The following is an 18,643-nucleotide window of genomic DNA, read 5'->3' as shown; positions in this document are numbered from 1 at the left end:
GTGTGCTCACTCAGCTGTACAGATTTGCTAAACTGCTGCCTTGGAATGTGTGCCAAGCTGCCACCTCCTTCTTCTCCCTCTCCAGAAATCTCCCTTGCTCTCTTGCTCTCTCTCTCAATCTGCTCATGAAAGAATTGAATGACATTTTCCTCCTTTTCCTCCCTTAATCCAACCCTAAGTGACTTTTGAGTAATCCCTAAATCCAATGGCTGAAATAGATTGAGATCTAGGGCTGAGATTAAATGCTCAGTTAAATCTCACTTTCTATTTTTTAATTCACCCCACTTTAATAAAGACCCACTTAGTCATTGATTTCCAAAGTCACTTTCTAATTTTACATTGACTTTAATAAAGCCACTTTAAAATTAGACTTTAGTAACTTTATCATTTAAAGTCACTTTTAAATTAGATTTGACTTTATAAATAGAAGAAAAATTAAATTCTTTTGGACACTTTTGCCTAGGCCAAAGATCAAAGCCTTAGGGAACCACCTGCCCTCCGATACCAAATTTCAACACTCTCTCTTACCGAGGAAGGTGTTCCTCACCACACCCATCTTGTCTCTGAAGTAGTCATGCTTGCCCCGTGGTAAGGCTTTGGTAAGCATATCTGCAACCTGCTCATCAATGGGAATATACTCAAGCTTCACAGCGCCCTTCAGAACACAGTCTCTGATGAAATGATATTTGATCCCGATATGCTTTGACCTGTCATGAAATACTGGATTTTCCGTGAGTTTAATGCAACTCTGATTATCACAATAAATCACTAAAGGTCTCAACGGCTGACCAAATAAGCCAAACAACATCTTGCGAAGCCAGATGGCCTCACAACTAGCTAGACTGGCTGCCATATACTCTGCTTCCGCTGAACTCAATGCTACTGACTGCTGCTTCCAGCTGAACCATGACACTACTGCCGAACCCAACCCAAAATAGCACCTTGAAGTGCTCTTCCTATCAGAAGCACAACCTGCCCAATCAGAATCAGTATAGCCTGCCAATCTCACTCCATCCCAATGTTGCACGAAGCGGGAGCGAAGCGGGAGCGAAGCGGAAGCGGGGACGCCGAAGCGTCATTTCGAAAAATCTAGGAAGCGAAGCATCCGTGTGTTGACCACTACCGGTCAACTGCCCACAGCAGTACACCCCCTTTTTCTTTGCAAAAAGGGTAGCGCTTGATCGACATATCCGTGCCATTCTGTAGTCATCGACAGCTTGATCAATTTATGTTGTAAACCTAGTCTGCATGTATAAATTGTAAATAATCTTAGCAGATATGAGTCATGTCTGTAAATTGCCTAGGTGGACCTAATTTTCTAAGTGATAATCTACGTCCCGAAAGGTTTTTCGTCTCACCGATCCATGATCGGCAGAGTTTTCCTTCAACCTAACCCCAAAGCCGGGATGGATTTTGTCATTAGAATCTTAGGAGAATCCTAGTGTGTTAATCTGCTAGATTATAGTTGTGTCGCAGAACTGGGTGGTTTATGAGGGTCTATGTCAAATGGGCTTTCCCCCCCTTGGGATGTAAAGTTGTAAAAGTCATGATGTAAAGTGTCTGAAAGGATAAGAAATGTTTTGATCCCCTCATAAGTCCTAAGTCCTAGGTCCTAGGTAATTTTCCCAAAAGCTAAGTTCAACGATCCATTTAAAAATAAATTTTAAAATTTTAAAAAAAAATTAAAAATAAAAATAAAATAAACCTAAAAATAATAAAATAATAGTATTTTGAGTAAATAAATGCAGAATTTCAATTTTTTAATACATTAAAAATTCGACGGATGAGATCAAGAGATATCTTGATCCTCATCGACGGTCGAGATCATTTTGACATGGATCACTTGAACTAGCTGTTGGGATCTTTTCCTTTAAATAGGGTGCTAGGGGTCATTTGAGATCATTCGATCTGTGAGTCTTGTGCTGAAGAAGCTCTCTTGTAATCTGTTTCTGGTTAATAAAAGAAGACTTTGGGGTTCAAATCTTGCTGGTGTTACTCTCTGGAAGTGCTGTGAGCTATTTTATTTTCTGCATATTTTGTTTTTCAGCCATTAATAACAACTTATTATAGAGTATTGTGAGCACAGGTATCTTGTTCACTTGCTAGGGTTTGAATGGTATTAGGGTTTCTGGAGTAATGGCAGGTATCTCCATTGCTTGTTGAGATCTAGTATCATTTTTTCTCTCTTTACTGATGGTTGATTTAAGCTGTGCAGAAAACCCTTACTGAAGAAGACTAGTGGGCGTTTGGGGAAGTTCTAGGCTGAACCAGCCAACTCCCGCAAGCTTTTCCTTGCAGAGCCCAGCTAGTTTTTACCCTGGGTTAATCATTTAGTTTTTCTAAGTTTGCATGAGAGATTTTCTGAAGTTCTTCATAGTACAATCTGAAACTTTCAATAATATTTCTGCTGTTATTGCTAAATCTGGTTGTTAAAAGAGTCAAACGCTGTAATTTTGTCTAGCCGATCTGGGGTTTAAAATTGTATGCATATATTATATTTCGGGTTTTTGTTTGCTGGTTACAGGTGCATTTTTTTTGAAGAATAGCTTTAGGGTTGTTCCCTTTTCATCATCCTGCTGCCATCTCTTCAATGTTGCTTCAGGCCAGCTCTTTTTCTCTCGTCAGCAAGCGATCCTAACCATCCAAGTGACTGTCTCCACTCAACCATACGCTATTTTCCAAAATCTCTGTGTATTCCCATCTGTCATGATCGTATGTTTAAAGGTGGGCCTCCCAAACCTAAAGGTATGCCTTGTTATTTGGTAATTGAGTATTTTAGTTTATTTATCATGGAAAAATTGGGCATGAATTAATGAGGGGATTTGGTGGAAAGAGTGGTCCAACTTTCTGAACTTGTCCCCTAAGTCTCTTTTGGGATGTTAACCTTGCACCCTAGTCCCGCGGGATCTCTTTTACTAATCTACTAGTTTTAGGGATGGTACTACATAGGAAACCTTAATTTTGGTTGCGTGGTCCCGCTCCCCGATTCGCATATATTACTCCCCTTCCACTCATTACACCCCCAATCTATATTCCTCCATTGAGTTCACATAGGGTTAGCCATCCCCTCCCCTTGCCCCACATCTTGGGTCGGGCCTGGAATGATGCCCGAAGGTTTGATGCAGCTAAAATAAAAAGAAAAAGCATAATTGGCCACATTCAACAAGAAATTGTACCACAAAATGCAAAAGATGGTCAGGACAAAGGCATTTAGCATGTGGGCAAAAGCCATGACATGAGCTCTACCCCATTCCATGGCCATCACCCTGGTTCCTACATGGCCCTTGATGAGCCTCCTTTATCATTCGGGAACCCATGATGGTCCCATACCCCGATGGGCGATGAACTGGCCCACCTTATAAGGGAATATCCACTGTTATACTTTATGCATCATGCTCTCGTTATCTAGAACCCCGCGCAGTGAACCAAAGAAAATCATAAAAAGGCAAAATGCATATGAAAAAGGGTGGAAAAATCAAGGCCAAGGTACCTCATGCACCACGATTGCTCCCTCCTACACATTATTTACCCAAGTGTGGGCTTCCCTTTTATTAGCTACCCTTGTACCATGGCATGTGATCCAGGTTGCCCCCTTTCATTCCCTACTCCATTCCATCATTATGCCACATGCCACCACCATTTGAAGGATGTACCACGGACATACCACCCCCTTTAGAGGTAGAAACCACCTAATAAGATGTTTGGTTAACCCTATTTGGAGCTGGGAGACATTAGCACATGCCAAAGCCCACTATGGAAGGGCATGCCATTATGAAGTGCTCACTTGTTATCCATGGTTTATAAACTCTTTTACTTGATTTCTTTAATGACTTGGTGTGCTGGAAGGCACGGGGATGCATTGGATCTTATGCAAGATTGCAGGTGGTTTCCATTTGGGTTTGGTCTCCCTTGCTAACCCCATAGGGCTGCATTGGCACATGTAGGGTGTGTGTAGAGAGCCATGGTCCTCCATAGTGGAAGACAGCACTCCATGGATCCCCACAGCCATTCAGAGATTACTCATGGTTCACTTATTGGACGAGGAAGATGCACCTGATCCATCATGCCCAGTTGGCCCCAGAGTTGCACCATACACTTGGCAGATGATCCAGGACTTGCACGATGATGTGGCATCACCTACACCATCATCCTAGCCCTTGCAGGCGATCTACAAGCATCTTCGATTTGTTTGGAGACCCATGAGGACACTTGTGTGCCCCCACATGTCATTTGGAGCACCACGGGTTATTACAAGGGGCCAACCCCTTGTCCACTGCTTTTGGGAGTTCAACTACACATTATGGCACATATAGACTCCATTAGGCCTCTTCCAAGGCCCAACGACATGCACTATTCATTATCGACCCCTTGAGAGGCTTATTCTTTTGTTTATGAGCTAGTTTGGTGGGCTTGTCACCAAAAGTTAGTTATTTTGCACATTATTTTATTGTAGGGGCTAATGTAGGCCTAATTAGCTAAATCAAACTCATTAGAAGTGTATAAATACAAGTGATGTGAATTCATTTTAGCATCATCACTTGGTTGGACTTGTATCTCTTTAGAGAACTTCGCTATTCTTCTAGGTGGACAAAATTTTGGAGCATGGAATGAATTTTAATTTTCGGATCATTTTCTCGTCTTGGAGCTTCTTGTTTAGAAAACTTTTGATGGTTGGATATACTCTAATACATGTAAGTGCAATTTTAATGCTATTCTTTGCTCTATTTTTGTCACATACCTTGTTGTTGGGATTTCACTGTTCTAGGGCTAATTTGTTACATCTATCATTGAGAAGTTGTGGAAATTTTGTTTCTATATAGAGATGCTTCATGTATGGGCCATGTATGATCACTGGATGTTCCTAGAGATATTTCACAATGTTGCACACATCGCGATCGGGATTTAATCGGCGCCGGGAAAAAAGCGGAAAAAATCGTTAAAATCGGGAAAAAATCGGAAAAAAGCGGGAAAAAATCGTTTGGCACAAAAATATTCATTTTTTTTAAATTTTTTTCAATTTTTTTAATATCTAAACCATCTACAACATAAAATAAATACATTGACACATAAATATGATAAAAAAACTAATATATAAGATGTTTAATATCATTTCTAGCGCTAAAATCACACATAACATTGAATCATGTCCTGAATAGTAAGTCCTGAGTCCCAAGTCCAACTCAGCCTCAAAATATCAACAAAAAATATGATAATGTATCTCATCATGTCATAATGTCATATACAATAAAATGAAAGTCTAATCCTATTGATTTCCTCTGCCCCTCTTGCGAGAAAATGGCACAACTTTCTCTTTCCCTCTAGATGTAGAAGCTGGTGCCTGTGGTGGTGGAAATGGCAGTGGAGTCTGACGTGCTCTAGAAGCTGAAGAACTAGTAGTAGCAGCTATAGGAGGCTGAGGTGGACGGAGACCACGTCCTCTACTGGTGGTAGTGGTAGCCCGGGTAGCCCGGGTAGGCGGTGTCACCTCCTCCTCCTGCTCCTCCAACTCCTCCTCCCCCTGCTCCTGCTCCTGCTCCTCCTCCTCCTCCTCCTCCCCCTCCTCCTCCCCCTCATCCTGCACTAACCAATCCTCAGTGGGATCCATGAGAGGCCTCTCGGTCTCAACCCTCCATTCAGCAGTGGTGTCAATCCCATCCAATGAGATGGCTTCCGTATCAGGTGTCTTCTCTAGTTGTTTCACCCACAATCGAAGATTGTAGTAGACATAGACCATGTCATTAAGTCTATGGGACTCCAACCTGTACAAAGTTCATGAAATAATAAATTAATAATTAATATTATAAAAAAAATATTGTTTAAAACTTTAATGAATTCAAAAATTTATTTGGAAATTTGCAATATTTTAAATGTTTAAGTGTTAACCTATTGCGCTTCTTGTTGTGTATTTTTTCAAATACACTCCAATTGCGCTCACATCCCGAGGAGCTGCATGTTTGGCTGAGGATGCGTATGGCAAGATTTTGCAAAAGGGGTACTCTGCCACCATACATCTTCCACCATGCGTCTACAACAAAATTACAAATAAAATTTTAAATAAACATAAGAAAAAAATGGAATTTGAAGAAACAATGAAATTTGAAACAAAGTTACAAAGTACATACTACAAACTAAAAAATACCTGGCATTTTAACCGTCCTATCAATGACAGCCATATCAAAGCCAAATAAGCCACCTGACAACTTATATTGCTCAATTTGTCTAGAGATCTCCATACGTTCTTCTGAAGATCTCACCATCTTCTGGACACAGGTTAATAATCCTTCCACGACCTCAACATCAAAATTAAACCCACATGCATAAGAAAATGCAGGGTTCAGGAAAAGCCCAGCAGCATGAATGGGACGATGGAGTGTGTTGTTCCATCGCTCATCAATGACCTTCCATAGAAGGAGTTGTCTCTGGAACCCATCATCTCCCTTGTCATCATAGTAGGACCGAATGGCTTCTTTGGCCCTGTCCATGGCTTCATACAAATAGCCCATTGCGGGCTTCTCACCATCTACCAACCGAAGAACCTTTACCAAAGGTTCAGTGACAGCGCACACCTCCTGCACTCCCGCCCAGAAGTCTTCTTGGTATGAAACAAGTCTGCAGACGGCCTCTCCTTCTGGTTTGCGGCTCATTGGCGAAGAACGCCACTCCTCTGAAACAAACATTCTCTTCAAATCCCACATAGAATTCAAGAGGGATTGAAGAGATATGAAACTCGTCGCAAACCGTGTAATGGCGGGGCGCACCAACTCTTTGTTGTTGGTGCATTTTCTCATCAAGCTAAGCACAGATGTGTGATTGTAAATAAATTTTGTGATGGTTTTTGATGAGTCAACAGCCTCTTTGACAAAGGGAATTTTCCCTATGTCCTCTAACATCAAATCAATACAATGGGCAGCACAAGGTGTCCAAAATAAAGTAGGATGCCTGTCCATAAGCATTCTACCAGCAGCAACATAATTTGCAGCGTTGTCCGTTATGACTTGGACAACATTTTCTGCACCCACCTCCAAAATAAACACATCCAGCAAATCACATAAATTTTTTGCATCTTTGATTTGATGAGTTGCATCAACAGATTTGATAAACATAGTCCCCAAGGGACAACTAACCAAGAAGTTTATAAGGGTTCTCCCCTTTTGGTCAGTCCAACCATCTGACATAACAGTGCATCCTGTTTGTGCCCATGATGCCCTAAAATCCTCCAATCTTTGGGTGCAGTCACGCTTTTCATCTTGAAGAAGCCGGCCTCTGAAATCATGAAGAGAAGGGAGTTTGTACCCCGGGCCAACACTGGCAACAGCATCAAGAGTAGGTTGGAAAAATGGATTATTCCTTATAATGCTGAAAGGAATATCACTCCAGAGGAGAAATTTTGTCATCAACTTGTCAGCTTTTTCTTTTTCAGTTCTTTTCATCATTGAACCGATAGTTGGTTGTGAACCAGGTGTGGTTCGAGGAACAAAATATGATGATGCAGCAAACGGATTGACTGACGCTGCAGTAGAACCTGTGCCACTTGGCCCACTTCCTTCAGCTGACCTTTTTAGTTGCCTTTTGAGTTCTTCTTTGGCGTCTCTAGTGTGCTCTAATTCTCCCAATGCTCTCATGGCTTTTTGGATAATTTCAGCATTTGTCTTTAGACAGGGCCCCACATCACGTCCAGGGATTTGTGCAAGGTGGAACTTCAACCTGTATATCCCCCCGAATATTTCCTTTCCACACAACTTGCAATACAAGTTTTGTCTATCATTCGGAGTTTTAGGGTCACCATATTCCCAGAAAGGATCCAATTTCCTTGGCATGTTTGTTTTTGAATTTTGAATTTGCAAACCTATGGAAAAATAAGGATTAGGAAATAGGAATTTAGGATTACATAAATGATAATAGTAAATACAAATTACAATTTAGCATTTGCAAAATTACAAGCTAATTATTTCCAAAATCCCAATTTCTAAACCCAAGTCACCCAACCAAATGCCAAAAAACAATGAAAAATCAAAAAAAATAAACAATGTTTAAAGAAAATGAGAAAATAAAAATCAAAAATTGGTTCTCATAGTCATAACAAATAACCCATCCCAAATCAATGAAAAATTTCCAAAAATTCTTTAAAAACAATGAAAAACAAAGTTTTTATTGAACCAAAACAAAAAAAAATTAATCTACATACCTGGTTTATGGACAAATTGGCGATCTTGGCTTGGATTCCTCCTAAAATCGCTTCGATTCGCTCCCACAACCGACGGCAACCCTCTCCCTCCCTTCTTCTCCTTCTCCTCCGCGGCGGACTGCTGAATGAATAAAAAAAAATCGTTTTTTCCATATAAAACCCCGCTGCCCGCGCCCTCCACGATTTTAACCGAAAAAATCGCGATTTTATCGAAAAAATCGCGATTTTTTCAAAAAATCGCGATTTTTTCGATAAAAATCGCGCTTTGAATCGGCAAATTTAAAAAATCGCGATTTTCCGATTTTATCGCGATGTGTGCAACACTGATATTTCATGGTTGAAATTTATCTTGGTAAACGATCTATTTTGCAAAGCAAAGTATAAAGTCTTTGAAGTTGCTCTCCTTTGCCCTAGTGCTAAGTGAAGTTGCCTTTAAGGCCTCCTTGACCAAGAAAATCAAATCCGAATTCATAATCATTCTTGACTCCAATCTCCCCAAAGGATTAGGCACTGGTCTACCATAGGTGATCACCCTAAAACTTATTTTTCTTCACCTTTTCCTCTTCTTTCTAGTTCTAGCCCCATAGGTCACCTAGGGCATCGAATATCTCACAATCTAGCCATCCAAATACTTCAATTTTTGGTCCACAACTGCGCTAGTGTGTCCTCAAGAAGCCCTCCAAATTTCATGAGATTTCGACGATGGGATCTTGAGATATTGCAAGCCCTAGCTCGAAGACCAATTCTTTCCCTTGGTTTCCCTTAGGCTAGAAACCTCACTGGAATCCTTGCATTGCCTTTCATTTAAATCCATTTCTTGATCCCTTTTCCCTCCCTAATTAGGTCAAGCATGTCATTGGTTGCTAAATCCTATCCCCTTGACCTAACCTAGGTCCACTTGGTCCCGTGTGGTCTCATATCTTATCAAAGTCAACTCTTCAAAAACCACTTGGGAAACCAAGTTCCACAAGGATTTTAGGGTTTAGGAAACTCCTTTACAAGTCACATTCCCTAAGCCAAGCCCTCAAATCCCTACTCCCCTATCCTAGAGAATATTGTACCTTGCTTAAGAAGCAAACAAGTCCCAATCTTGAGTCTCTCCTAGGAAAGGGTTATCGAGATCATTTCACATCCATCTTAAATGATCTATCCTTCATAAGTGATTCTCTATATATTAGGTCTCCTCCCATCGGTGAAATTCCATAAAGAGTAGGAAGTTTTAGCTGTGGTGACAGTGGGCTTTAGCTTCATTGTTGCTCTTGACCTAGCAAGTGCCCCTCTAGGACCCCCAGCTAGTTTGAGCGGTAACAAATCCAAGCATGAAATCCATGCTTTAATAAGTCAATTTAATAATAATAAAAATTTATTTTGACAAATATATTATATCTTGACTCAAGTACAATTATGAAGACCAACACTAGTTACATTTTTCAACACTTGGGGATTGAATCCTCTAGCCTTGTCCCTCTTATCGAAAACATGTCCATACTCATATCCCTCCATACCTTGCAACACACTTTTGTGTATCCCACAATACCCTAGGTGAATTTGGAAAAGTGTCTTTATTTCAAGTATGTCAACATTGATTTTAGCATGAAAGAAAAAACACTAATAATTAAAAAACCCCAACAAAGTTGCATTTGGGGTTGGCACATCAAGGAACCCTAAAACAACTACGAGTTGCACTCTTTTATATATTTAAACCCTATGTCACTGAATCCACAGGGTCTTGATGTTGGATCCACGAATCCACATTTCAAATTCAAATACGGATACAAATCCACGCAGAGTTGCATAGGATCTTCCACGTAATCAATCTGTCAAACTTGAAAACAGAACAAATGCTGCTAAAACAAATCTTGTGCCTGCTAGCCCTCATATGTCGAATCCCAAGCAAATAAGTTAATAGCATTAGAGTTTTATGGTTTAAAAAAAATAAGGATATTTAGACATTTAGTTGGATTACTTGTTATTAATCTGTAGGTTGTATAGTTGTATAAGTAAGTTATTAATTACCTATAGCATGTAGGGTGTATAGCACATGATAATGCTAGTAAGAAAGATATGAGACATTAAAATTTTAATTTTAACTTTTTGATGATGCTAGTTGAAAGCTCTAGAAAAGCTTTCACACAATATGAGATAATAGTATATAGCATATAGTATATAGTATATACTCAGTTTTCAGTTTTCTTTGTGTTGATGTTTGTAGCCAGGCAGGTACTTCTAGACAAGCTTAAGTGTATAGGCTTGCAGAAGTTGCCTAATAGACACTTAACCTTCGCAATCACTTTAATGATTAAAGTCATTTCTTTTTATAAGATCAAGTGAGATAATCTAATGAATGCAAAGGTTTTTGCAATAGTGAATTAGATGAATCGCAATCATTGAACTTTAGCGAGGTGAGATCTAATCTCAACGCAATCACTTTGGAGATTACTGTTGTGGATTCAATCAATGACTAAAACTTATAAAAGAAAGGCTAGCCTAAGGGAGAAGAAACACAAGACACCGCGAGAGTGAGATCACAGTGATTGGGTGATGAAGAACTTCCACTCAAGTCTGCCAGGTTCGAGGAAGGTGAAAGGAGCAGAAAGGGAGATCCAGATCAGCCAAACAGATCAAAGGACAGATCTAGGGCTTGATCAGCTAGACCATTTTCAGGTTATTATTGTATGTATTTTCCTCAAAGGGCCATTATCCCAAGGGAGTCCCTTGTAAGTTCTGAATTTAATAAATGAAGAACCAATTTGAAGGGCAGAAATCTGTGTGCATGTGATTGAGAGAATGGTACTTTAAATTTGCTTTCGCTGATTATTTTGTTTATGTTAAAATCCTAGTAGTGCTTTTTATTTAGTAGATCTTTGTAATATGCTAGGTTAATAAATTGCCAGATTGCTAGAGTTAAGGAAAATTTCACATTTTGTGTATAAAGAATGGTTGTGTCATAAATAATTTAATTAGATCAATACCATCCAACTCTGGTGAAGACTCCTCCTAGATCCATATGATACACAGACTATAGCAACGTTTTCAAACGATGTATGGTATTCATTTGCCATCATAACTATAGATTTGGAAGCAGATTTCAAGGAATACGACAGGTTGATCATGCTATAGAATTGAAATATTCAAATGATGAGGATGTAAACCCATTTCTAGATATGTAGTTAGACCCATTTCTGGATATGTATTTAATGATTTCAGTTCTAATGTTGTAATTCATGAATGGTTTTGATCTTTAACTTTGAATATGTTTTTTAAAATTAAAAAATATTATTGTATTCTTTGTACATGGCATTTTCCCACCTTATCCAGATCTTGGCTTTTCAAAAATTTAGTGAATCCATATCCATATTTGTTTCCAAGTAGCTTAGTTTAAACCCTAATTTCATGCTCAATTTTACATTTGTGGAGATTACAGTTGTAACTTGTGGATTCAATAATGACTAAAACTTATAAAAGAAAGGCTAGCCTAAGGGAGAAGAAACATAAGACACAGCGAGAGTGAGATCACAGTGATTGGGTGGTGAAGAACTTCCACTCAAGTCTGCCAGGTTCAAGGAAGGTGAAAGGAGCAGAAAGGGAGATCCAGATCAGCCAAACAGATCGAAGGACAGATCTAGGGCTTGATCAGCTAGACCATTTTCAGGTTATTATTGTATGTATTTTCCTCAAAGGGCCATTATCCCAAGGGAGTCCCTTGTAAGTTCTGAATTTAATAAATGAAGAACCAATTTGGAGGGCAGAAATCTGTGTGCATGTGATTGAGAGAATGGTACTTTAAATTTGCTTTCGCTGATTATTTTGTTTATGTTAAAATCCTAGTCGTGCTTTTTATTTAGTAGATCTATGTAATATGCTAGGTTAATAAATTGCTAGATTGCTAGGGTTAATGAAAATTTCACACTTTGTATAAAGAATGGTTGTGTCATAAATAATTTAATTAGATCAATACCATCCAACTCTAGGTGAAGACTCCACCTAGAACCATATGATACACAGACTATAGCAATGTTTTCAAATGATGTATGGTATTCATTTGCCATCATAACTATAGATTTTGAGGCAGATTTCAAGGAGATTTCAAGGACTATGACAGGTTGATCATGCTATAGAATTGAAATATTCAAATGATGAGGATGTAAACCCATTTCTAGATATGTAGTTAGACGCATTTCTAGATATGTAGTTAGACCTATTTCTGACTATGTATTTGATGATTTCAGTTCTAATGTTGTGATTCATGAATGGTTTTGATTTTTAACTTTGAATATGTTTTTTAAAATTAAAAAATATTATTGCATTCTTTGTACATGGCATTTTCCAACCGTATCCAGATCTTGGCTTTTCAAAAATTTAGTAAATCCACATCCATATCCATATTTGTTTCCAAGTAACTTAGTTTAAACCCTAATTTCATGCTCAATTTTACATTTTCAGATTCACTATGCAAGCTTGGATAAGCCAAAAAAAAAGGAGAGAGAGGAAGTAGCGCATTGTTCATTGTTTTTACTGCGGGAAATTGGTATCCATTCCAATGGCTCAACGTGAAGCATTCTTCATCATTATTGACACTATCATCTCCCCAAGTCCCCACATCTCAAATTCATCAAAGTTTGAATTTTATTTTTTTATTTTTTTTTGTCATTTCCTCACCATATCTGGAAAGTTAAGGAATGTTCAATGTTCAATCCTGAATTTCATTTGACAAATGGTTTGACACTGGAATCTAACAATGAATCTGAATCATCACTCATTTATTTTCGTGTCAGTTTTATTTCTTTTCCATATGTATTGCACAAATAAAATTTGATATATGTATCTCTGATGTACACCATCCCCTGTTTGAAACGTGGTGTGTTTGCACCAGCACTCACACCCACATACCCATACTATGGCAGCTTAAGTTGCAACCTTTTGAAAAGGTGATTTGATGTGTACACTGGGCTGGCTGTGAACAAAATTGTCACTGGATGAATCATGATGATCACAATTGTGTAAGTGAATGATGTGGACCTCCCAAGCTACAATGAGAACGTGAGTGCCTAATAGGGTCAGATTTGAAGTTACTCCAACTAAAAAATAAGCAAATAAATAAATTGGCCAACCCACTCAAATTGTTTTCATTGTCAACGGATAAGAATTTGGATATGCAAACATGTAATTTCTAGCAGGTTTGTTGTTTATTAATCAGCATTACGAATAAGAATTGGGATATGCAAACATGTAATTTCTAGCAGGTTTGTTGTTTATTAATCAGAATTACGGATAAGAATTTGGATATGCAAACATGTAATTTCTAGCAGGTTTGTTGTTTATTAATCAGAATTAGTAGTGGTGTTCCAAGTGTCGGTCTGAAATTAAAATTCGACTGCTGTGAGGGCCCAACAATGTTTTATGCCACCTGAAATGGGTGTTGGATATCCCGAAATTAATGAGAGGCGTGAATGATATTGAAGTTAAGGAAAAAATTCTTTAGCTACAAGTTTATAACAAATTGACATCTGAAAAACATCTTAGAATGAGTACAGAAATGAAGAAGAGGACCTGTGTGAGCTTGTTGGCCGCTTGTTGGCCGAACTGTGACTATCATCCATTGGATATAGATTTATTACACCCGCACAACACCTTTATCCTCCTCGATTTTATTAAGATAGAGACACACCATTGCCCGAATAAATTTGGCCCAAATCAATCTATAATGCACTTACTTCTGCCTCGAGGGTTTGCAGGGCAGAACGTGTTGCTTCCTGATAGACAGATTCTCCAAGAACCGTGCCGGGGAAGATTATCCGATTTCATTGGATGGCACATGCCATGGATGCGTTTCGATAATGTGTGAAAAGTGGAAGTGGATTCAGGCAATTGCCAAAACCATTCCAATCTGAGTCACACGTTAAGGGTGTGTCCTCCCATCCGCCAGTCAGACCAACCAAATAAATTTCCCGGCATATATATATATGTAAATTTCTTTGATTGGCGTGGTCGGTAAACCAAAGAAGTTCAATATTCCCAAAGTTTATTTCACAATGATTACAAGGAAGCTCCAAGGTTTGTTTTTTTTAAATATGATGGAAAGCGATGCAAAAACATTATGGAAAGCAATATGCGATATTATATTTTGTCACGTAGGTTGCTTGGGCATATAGATGGCCTACCTTACTTTTCTCAAAAAGGTTTGGGAAATTTTATTTTCGTTAAAGTTGGGTGAAAAACACATTTAAGGCTTATGGAGTAATTATATTCTTAAATGTGACATTAGGTATTTCGATTTTAGTGAATTTTTATCAAAATTTAATTTGCTATTTCGAAAGTTACGTTGTTTATTATAGCTTATATTTAAATGATTTTAAAAAAATTATTAGAATGTGGTGTACCAAAATATTTAAAAGGTATAAGGGGTTTAAATGAATTGAATCTAATGTTTGAAAGTGAGGAGTTTTTACCATTGACTAATTTAGAGTTATGGGACACTATGAGGTAGTAGTTGAATAGGTTTGTGATATGTGCACACATAAGTGAATCAAAGTTCACCCCATGTCTTCCTTCTCTTAACCCAAAGAGGTTGGATTGGATGATGGAAAGTGAGGATTTTTTCATTATTAAGCGAGGCTCAATTCCCATGAGGGCCTAACCTTGAAGCCATAGGGACACCTTGAGGCAATGGTTGAACCCAAAGAGACTATATTAAAAATTGTATCATGAACTATGCACACACAAGTGGATCAAAGCTCACCCCCATGTCCTTTTTTAATGCACACCATGGAACTCCCATGCGAGGTCACTTCTCTCCATGTCGTTGCCACCACTTGTGATCATGAGGTTGGGATTACTCATATGAACAGACAAGTCATGTGTTAGTTTGATAACGAAGGTTGATATGAGAAAACATGTCGAGCTCAATCCATAATCTCCAATGTTCATTCACACTTGACCGTTACTGCAATCCATCCTTGGTATACTCGTTAACTAGGATGGCCATGATCTCGATCTTATGACTAACCAGCTTTAAAAGTTATGCATTTTTTAAGGGACAACCAGCTTTGTATGTCATTTGTGTAAGTTATGTTTGGCGTTCTCTACGTTTATGTCACATTTTTCATTCTTATAAGTGTCCCCACTAAATTTTGCCTTCAAGCAAACCTCTCACTCTATCATCTTAGCCTCGCATCCTCTTTGTTTATTTCCTTGCTCATTAGACCTTGATCTCTCTACTCATTACTTGGCATGGCTCTCTCCTCTCGATTCTCAATGTACTCTTGATTGGTGCTCAATGTTGGGTTTGGTCACTCTATGCCCTGCTCTCCCAATCTATCTTCTCTTTATCCCTCTTGTCCATGGGTTATAATTTATCATGTTGCACCTTAGCTCTCCACTTAACCATTGTGGAAGTCATGGGAGAAGCGAGCATCCCTATTCAAATGCTCAAACCAACATTGAAACTTTAATTACTTATTTTTGGGGGTACACGTCCCATGATCTAGGGAGGAAGTGAACTTGTCTAAGCAGGAAACTACACTAGCCCAACGATTCATATATGATTGAAAGGTAGAAGAAAACATATGTCACTTAATACCAGAGATGGGAAACATCCACTCCCAGTAGACCTAGTATATGCAAATAGTTGATATATTGGCAAATTAAAACCATTATGAACAAAGTCCTCGTGGAATACAATGAGTCACAACATGAAATTTTTCTCATCGTGATGGATGTCTTTCAGTTGCAAGTTACAAAACTGGACAACAAAGATTTTGTTCTTGCTAAGAAAGTTGTAGACTTGGGCTTCCTATTTTGTACCTAAGCAAGGAAGTTTGTCTTTAAGAGTACTAAATTAGTCAATAGTTTCCCTAATAAGATTACACCAAATATTTCATATAAATATGTTTTGACAATAGGATTGATAATTTTAACAAAAACATAAAGCTTGTGTTATTAATCTAGTTTTCCAAATAGCACATTAGTAGTTATAGGAATGTTATCTTTTACATAAAATAATACAAATTTGTGTCTAACTTTTAGTTATATCTATATATAAAAAATATAGATAAAGAAGAAAAACAAGGCTTAAAATTATGAAAGGCAAACATGAATTATCACTCATTATTATATAATTGTTATAATATTATAAACTTCTTAGTTTGACATATAAATATGATTAGTTAGTGTAATTTCTTAATATTCTTGTTTTAAGGTGGTTTTTATGGTTTTTTAAGTGACTAAAAAATATAAGTATAAAAAAATTATATTTTCTCCTTTATCCAAATTTATAATAATATAGTTAACTTTATAATATAATACCAAATTAAAAAAAAAAAATATTATTTTTAATTTTAATTTAATTCCTATCCATGCTATATTGCTTATCAATTTGAGAAATCATTAATAAAAATTGTTATAATCGTATTAACGTGCATATACACATAAAGCAACTGCTCTCAAATTTGAATAAAATTCATACAGGGATTACAATCCATCAATATTTAATTTATTGAATGACTTGAGAAACATGAATTTCTGCGTTAATAAATTTTGAAGTTGGAAAGCACTTTTCTCCCCATTCTTAATTTTGTTTAATTTAATCGCTCTAACTTTTTTTGTCCTGCTGATCAACCATTGAAACACTCCAAAGTTATGAAAAATTAACAACATTAAAATAAAACTATAATCCCATATTGGGTCTGTCTTTGACACCATGCTTATCTCCCACAAGAACTTAAACTAACAATTCCCTCGTTACACAGAGCTTTGATGTATTTTAGATCATGCTTATCTCATGCTATAGCTATCTACGTCAAGCCACACAATAGCAAGAACTTATTTTTCAACAAGAGCCCAGAGGTCCGCTATGAGATGGTCTACTTTTTTAAATAAAACACAACCGATCATATATATACTTAATGAAATTTTAACCCTCACCCGGATTACACCTCAAAAACTTACAGTTGAACCTCATATCACGTACAGCGTTTAGAAATCAAGAGGATTACATTCCCATAGGTACCTCTATTGGACACGCTATTGTTTATTGTTGTTGACAAGGTTGTCGAATTACCGTTGCACTAAAAACACTTGAAAATACGATGTCGTGAAATGCTTCTCAATTTAAGGGCTATTGCGTAAGGGATTTTGTTACGTTAACTGTTGCTTCAACTCCAATTTATTCTTTTACCTGCGTGATGAATTTCTGCGATATTCTTTCGCTTCTCTTCTTCTCGACGGAAGGGCGGACAGGTCGCCTTGGTTTCGGTACGATGGCCAAGTGTTTGGGGAGGGCAAGTTGTGCCGTCCTTCGACGGAATATTGGCGTTTGGTTATTAACGCAATTTTAGTTGAGCTTCTTCGAGTCCGGTGAATGTTTGGAGCTCGTCCAATTGCCGTGGGTTCGAGTACGTGCTCGATTTTCGTAATTTTAGTTGAGCTTCTTCGAGTCCTGTGAATGTTTGGAGCTCGTCCAATTGCCGTGGGTTCGAGAACGTGCTCGATTTTCGTAAAGAGTTTGATTTATGGTAGTATTCGGGCGTATACGCAATTGAGGAAAATCACTTCACATGAGCGTTTAAAGAGTACTAGTACTACGTTTTCGTTTTTTTGGCTGCGTGGATGTTTCCCACTGCATCTCAGATTTGGAGCGGGCTGCTCGTCGCAGGTCCTAGTTTCGAAAACCGGAAACAAGCCGTTCATAGAAATTGAACAGTGTTGTCTCTTAACCAAGCTGGGATCGTTGAACAATGTTGTGCCTTAACCAAGCTGGGATTGTTGAGGAGCTACGGTTAAGAAGGATGGATGTCAAGCTCTGGGTGTCCGATTGGCTGTTGCTTTTATCTTTGAAGTTTTATGTTCACAAGCAGCAAGCAGTGTGGACAGCCCAATGAGCAGCGTGGGAGTGGGGAGCTTTTATGTAGCAGAAGTATCGAGAAGCAAGCAAGGGAACAGTGCTAAGTAATCTTGCCATTTTATAGACTTACATCTTTCTTGAAATAGGTTGGACAACAAATGCATTCAAACATTATAATGGGACAAGAAATTTTAGAACATGTGGAGACAAATGATTTAGAACAAGTGAAAATTGCCTCATCCACCTGGGAAGTGGGTTTTGGTAAATGCCAAACAATATCGGGGCATTTTAAAAAGAAGACTAGCCCATCTAAAATGCGAGCAGACAAGGAAAAAACAGTCTAAAAAGGAAAGTATTTGAGTCCTTTGCAAGAAGCACTCAAACAAGTCCCCTCTACAAGCACGTGGCAACAAGACGTCCAGAGGAAAAATCATTGATGATCATGCCTTATATAGTTCCACATCCACACCTCTCCCCTGGTTATCTGATCTTTATGTGAAATAATTGTTAAATGCAAAACAAAGGTTGGAGGTTTTAGAAGCTAAAGAGCACGAAAGAAATCATAAAATTCATATAATAATAGTTGAGAACAAGGCTTTAGCAGAAAGAAAAAAAGT

The 18,643-nt window shown here is 38.1% G+C and overlaps 1 protein-coding gene across 1 annotated transcript; it reads right to left on the bottom strand.

The window, feature by feature from the left end:
• Positions 1-5,114: 5,114 nt before the first annotated feature.
• Positions 5,115-8,292, bottom strand: LOC149184092 (uncharacterized). Its single transcript, XM_089418837.1, has 2 exons — positions 5,884-8,292; positions 5,115-5,759 (listed from the first exon to the last, which is right to left on the bottom strand). The coding sequence occupies exon 1, from the start codon at positions 7,815-7,817 to the stop codon at positions 6,129-6,131; it is 1,689 nt and encodes a 562-aa protein (XP_089274963.1). The 5' UTR covers positions 7,818-8,292; the 3' UTR covers positions 5,115-5,759; positions 5,884-6,128.
• Between the last annotated feature and the right edge of the window lie 10,351 nt (positions 8,293-18,643).

Source organism: Pinus tabuliformis, chromosome 3_2 (assembly GCF_031772625.1).
Source record: "Pinus tabuliformis cultivar Carrire ecotype Pingquan chromosome 3_2, CPIR1, whole genome shotgun sequence".
Classification (NCBI taxonomy): domain Eukaryota; kingdom Viridiplantae; phylum Streptophyta; class Pinopsida; order Pinales; family Pinaceae; genus Pinus; species Pinus tabuliformis.
The sequence above is the reverse complement of the archived record's forward strand: the minus strand, read 5'-3'. Positions and strand labels throughout refer to the sequence as shown.

Coding starts and splice junctions, on each gene's coding strand:
- LOC149184092 (XM_089418837.1), bottom strand. CDS start 7,817: ATGCCAAGGAAATTGGATCCTTTCTGGGAATATGGTGACCCTAAAACT.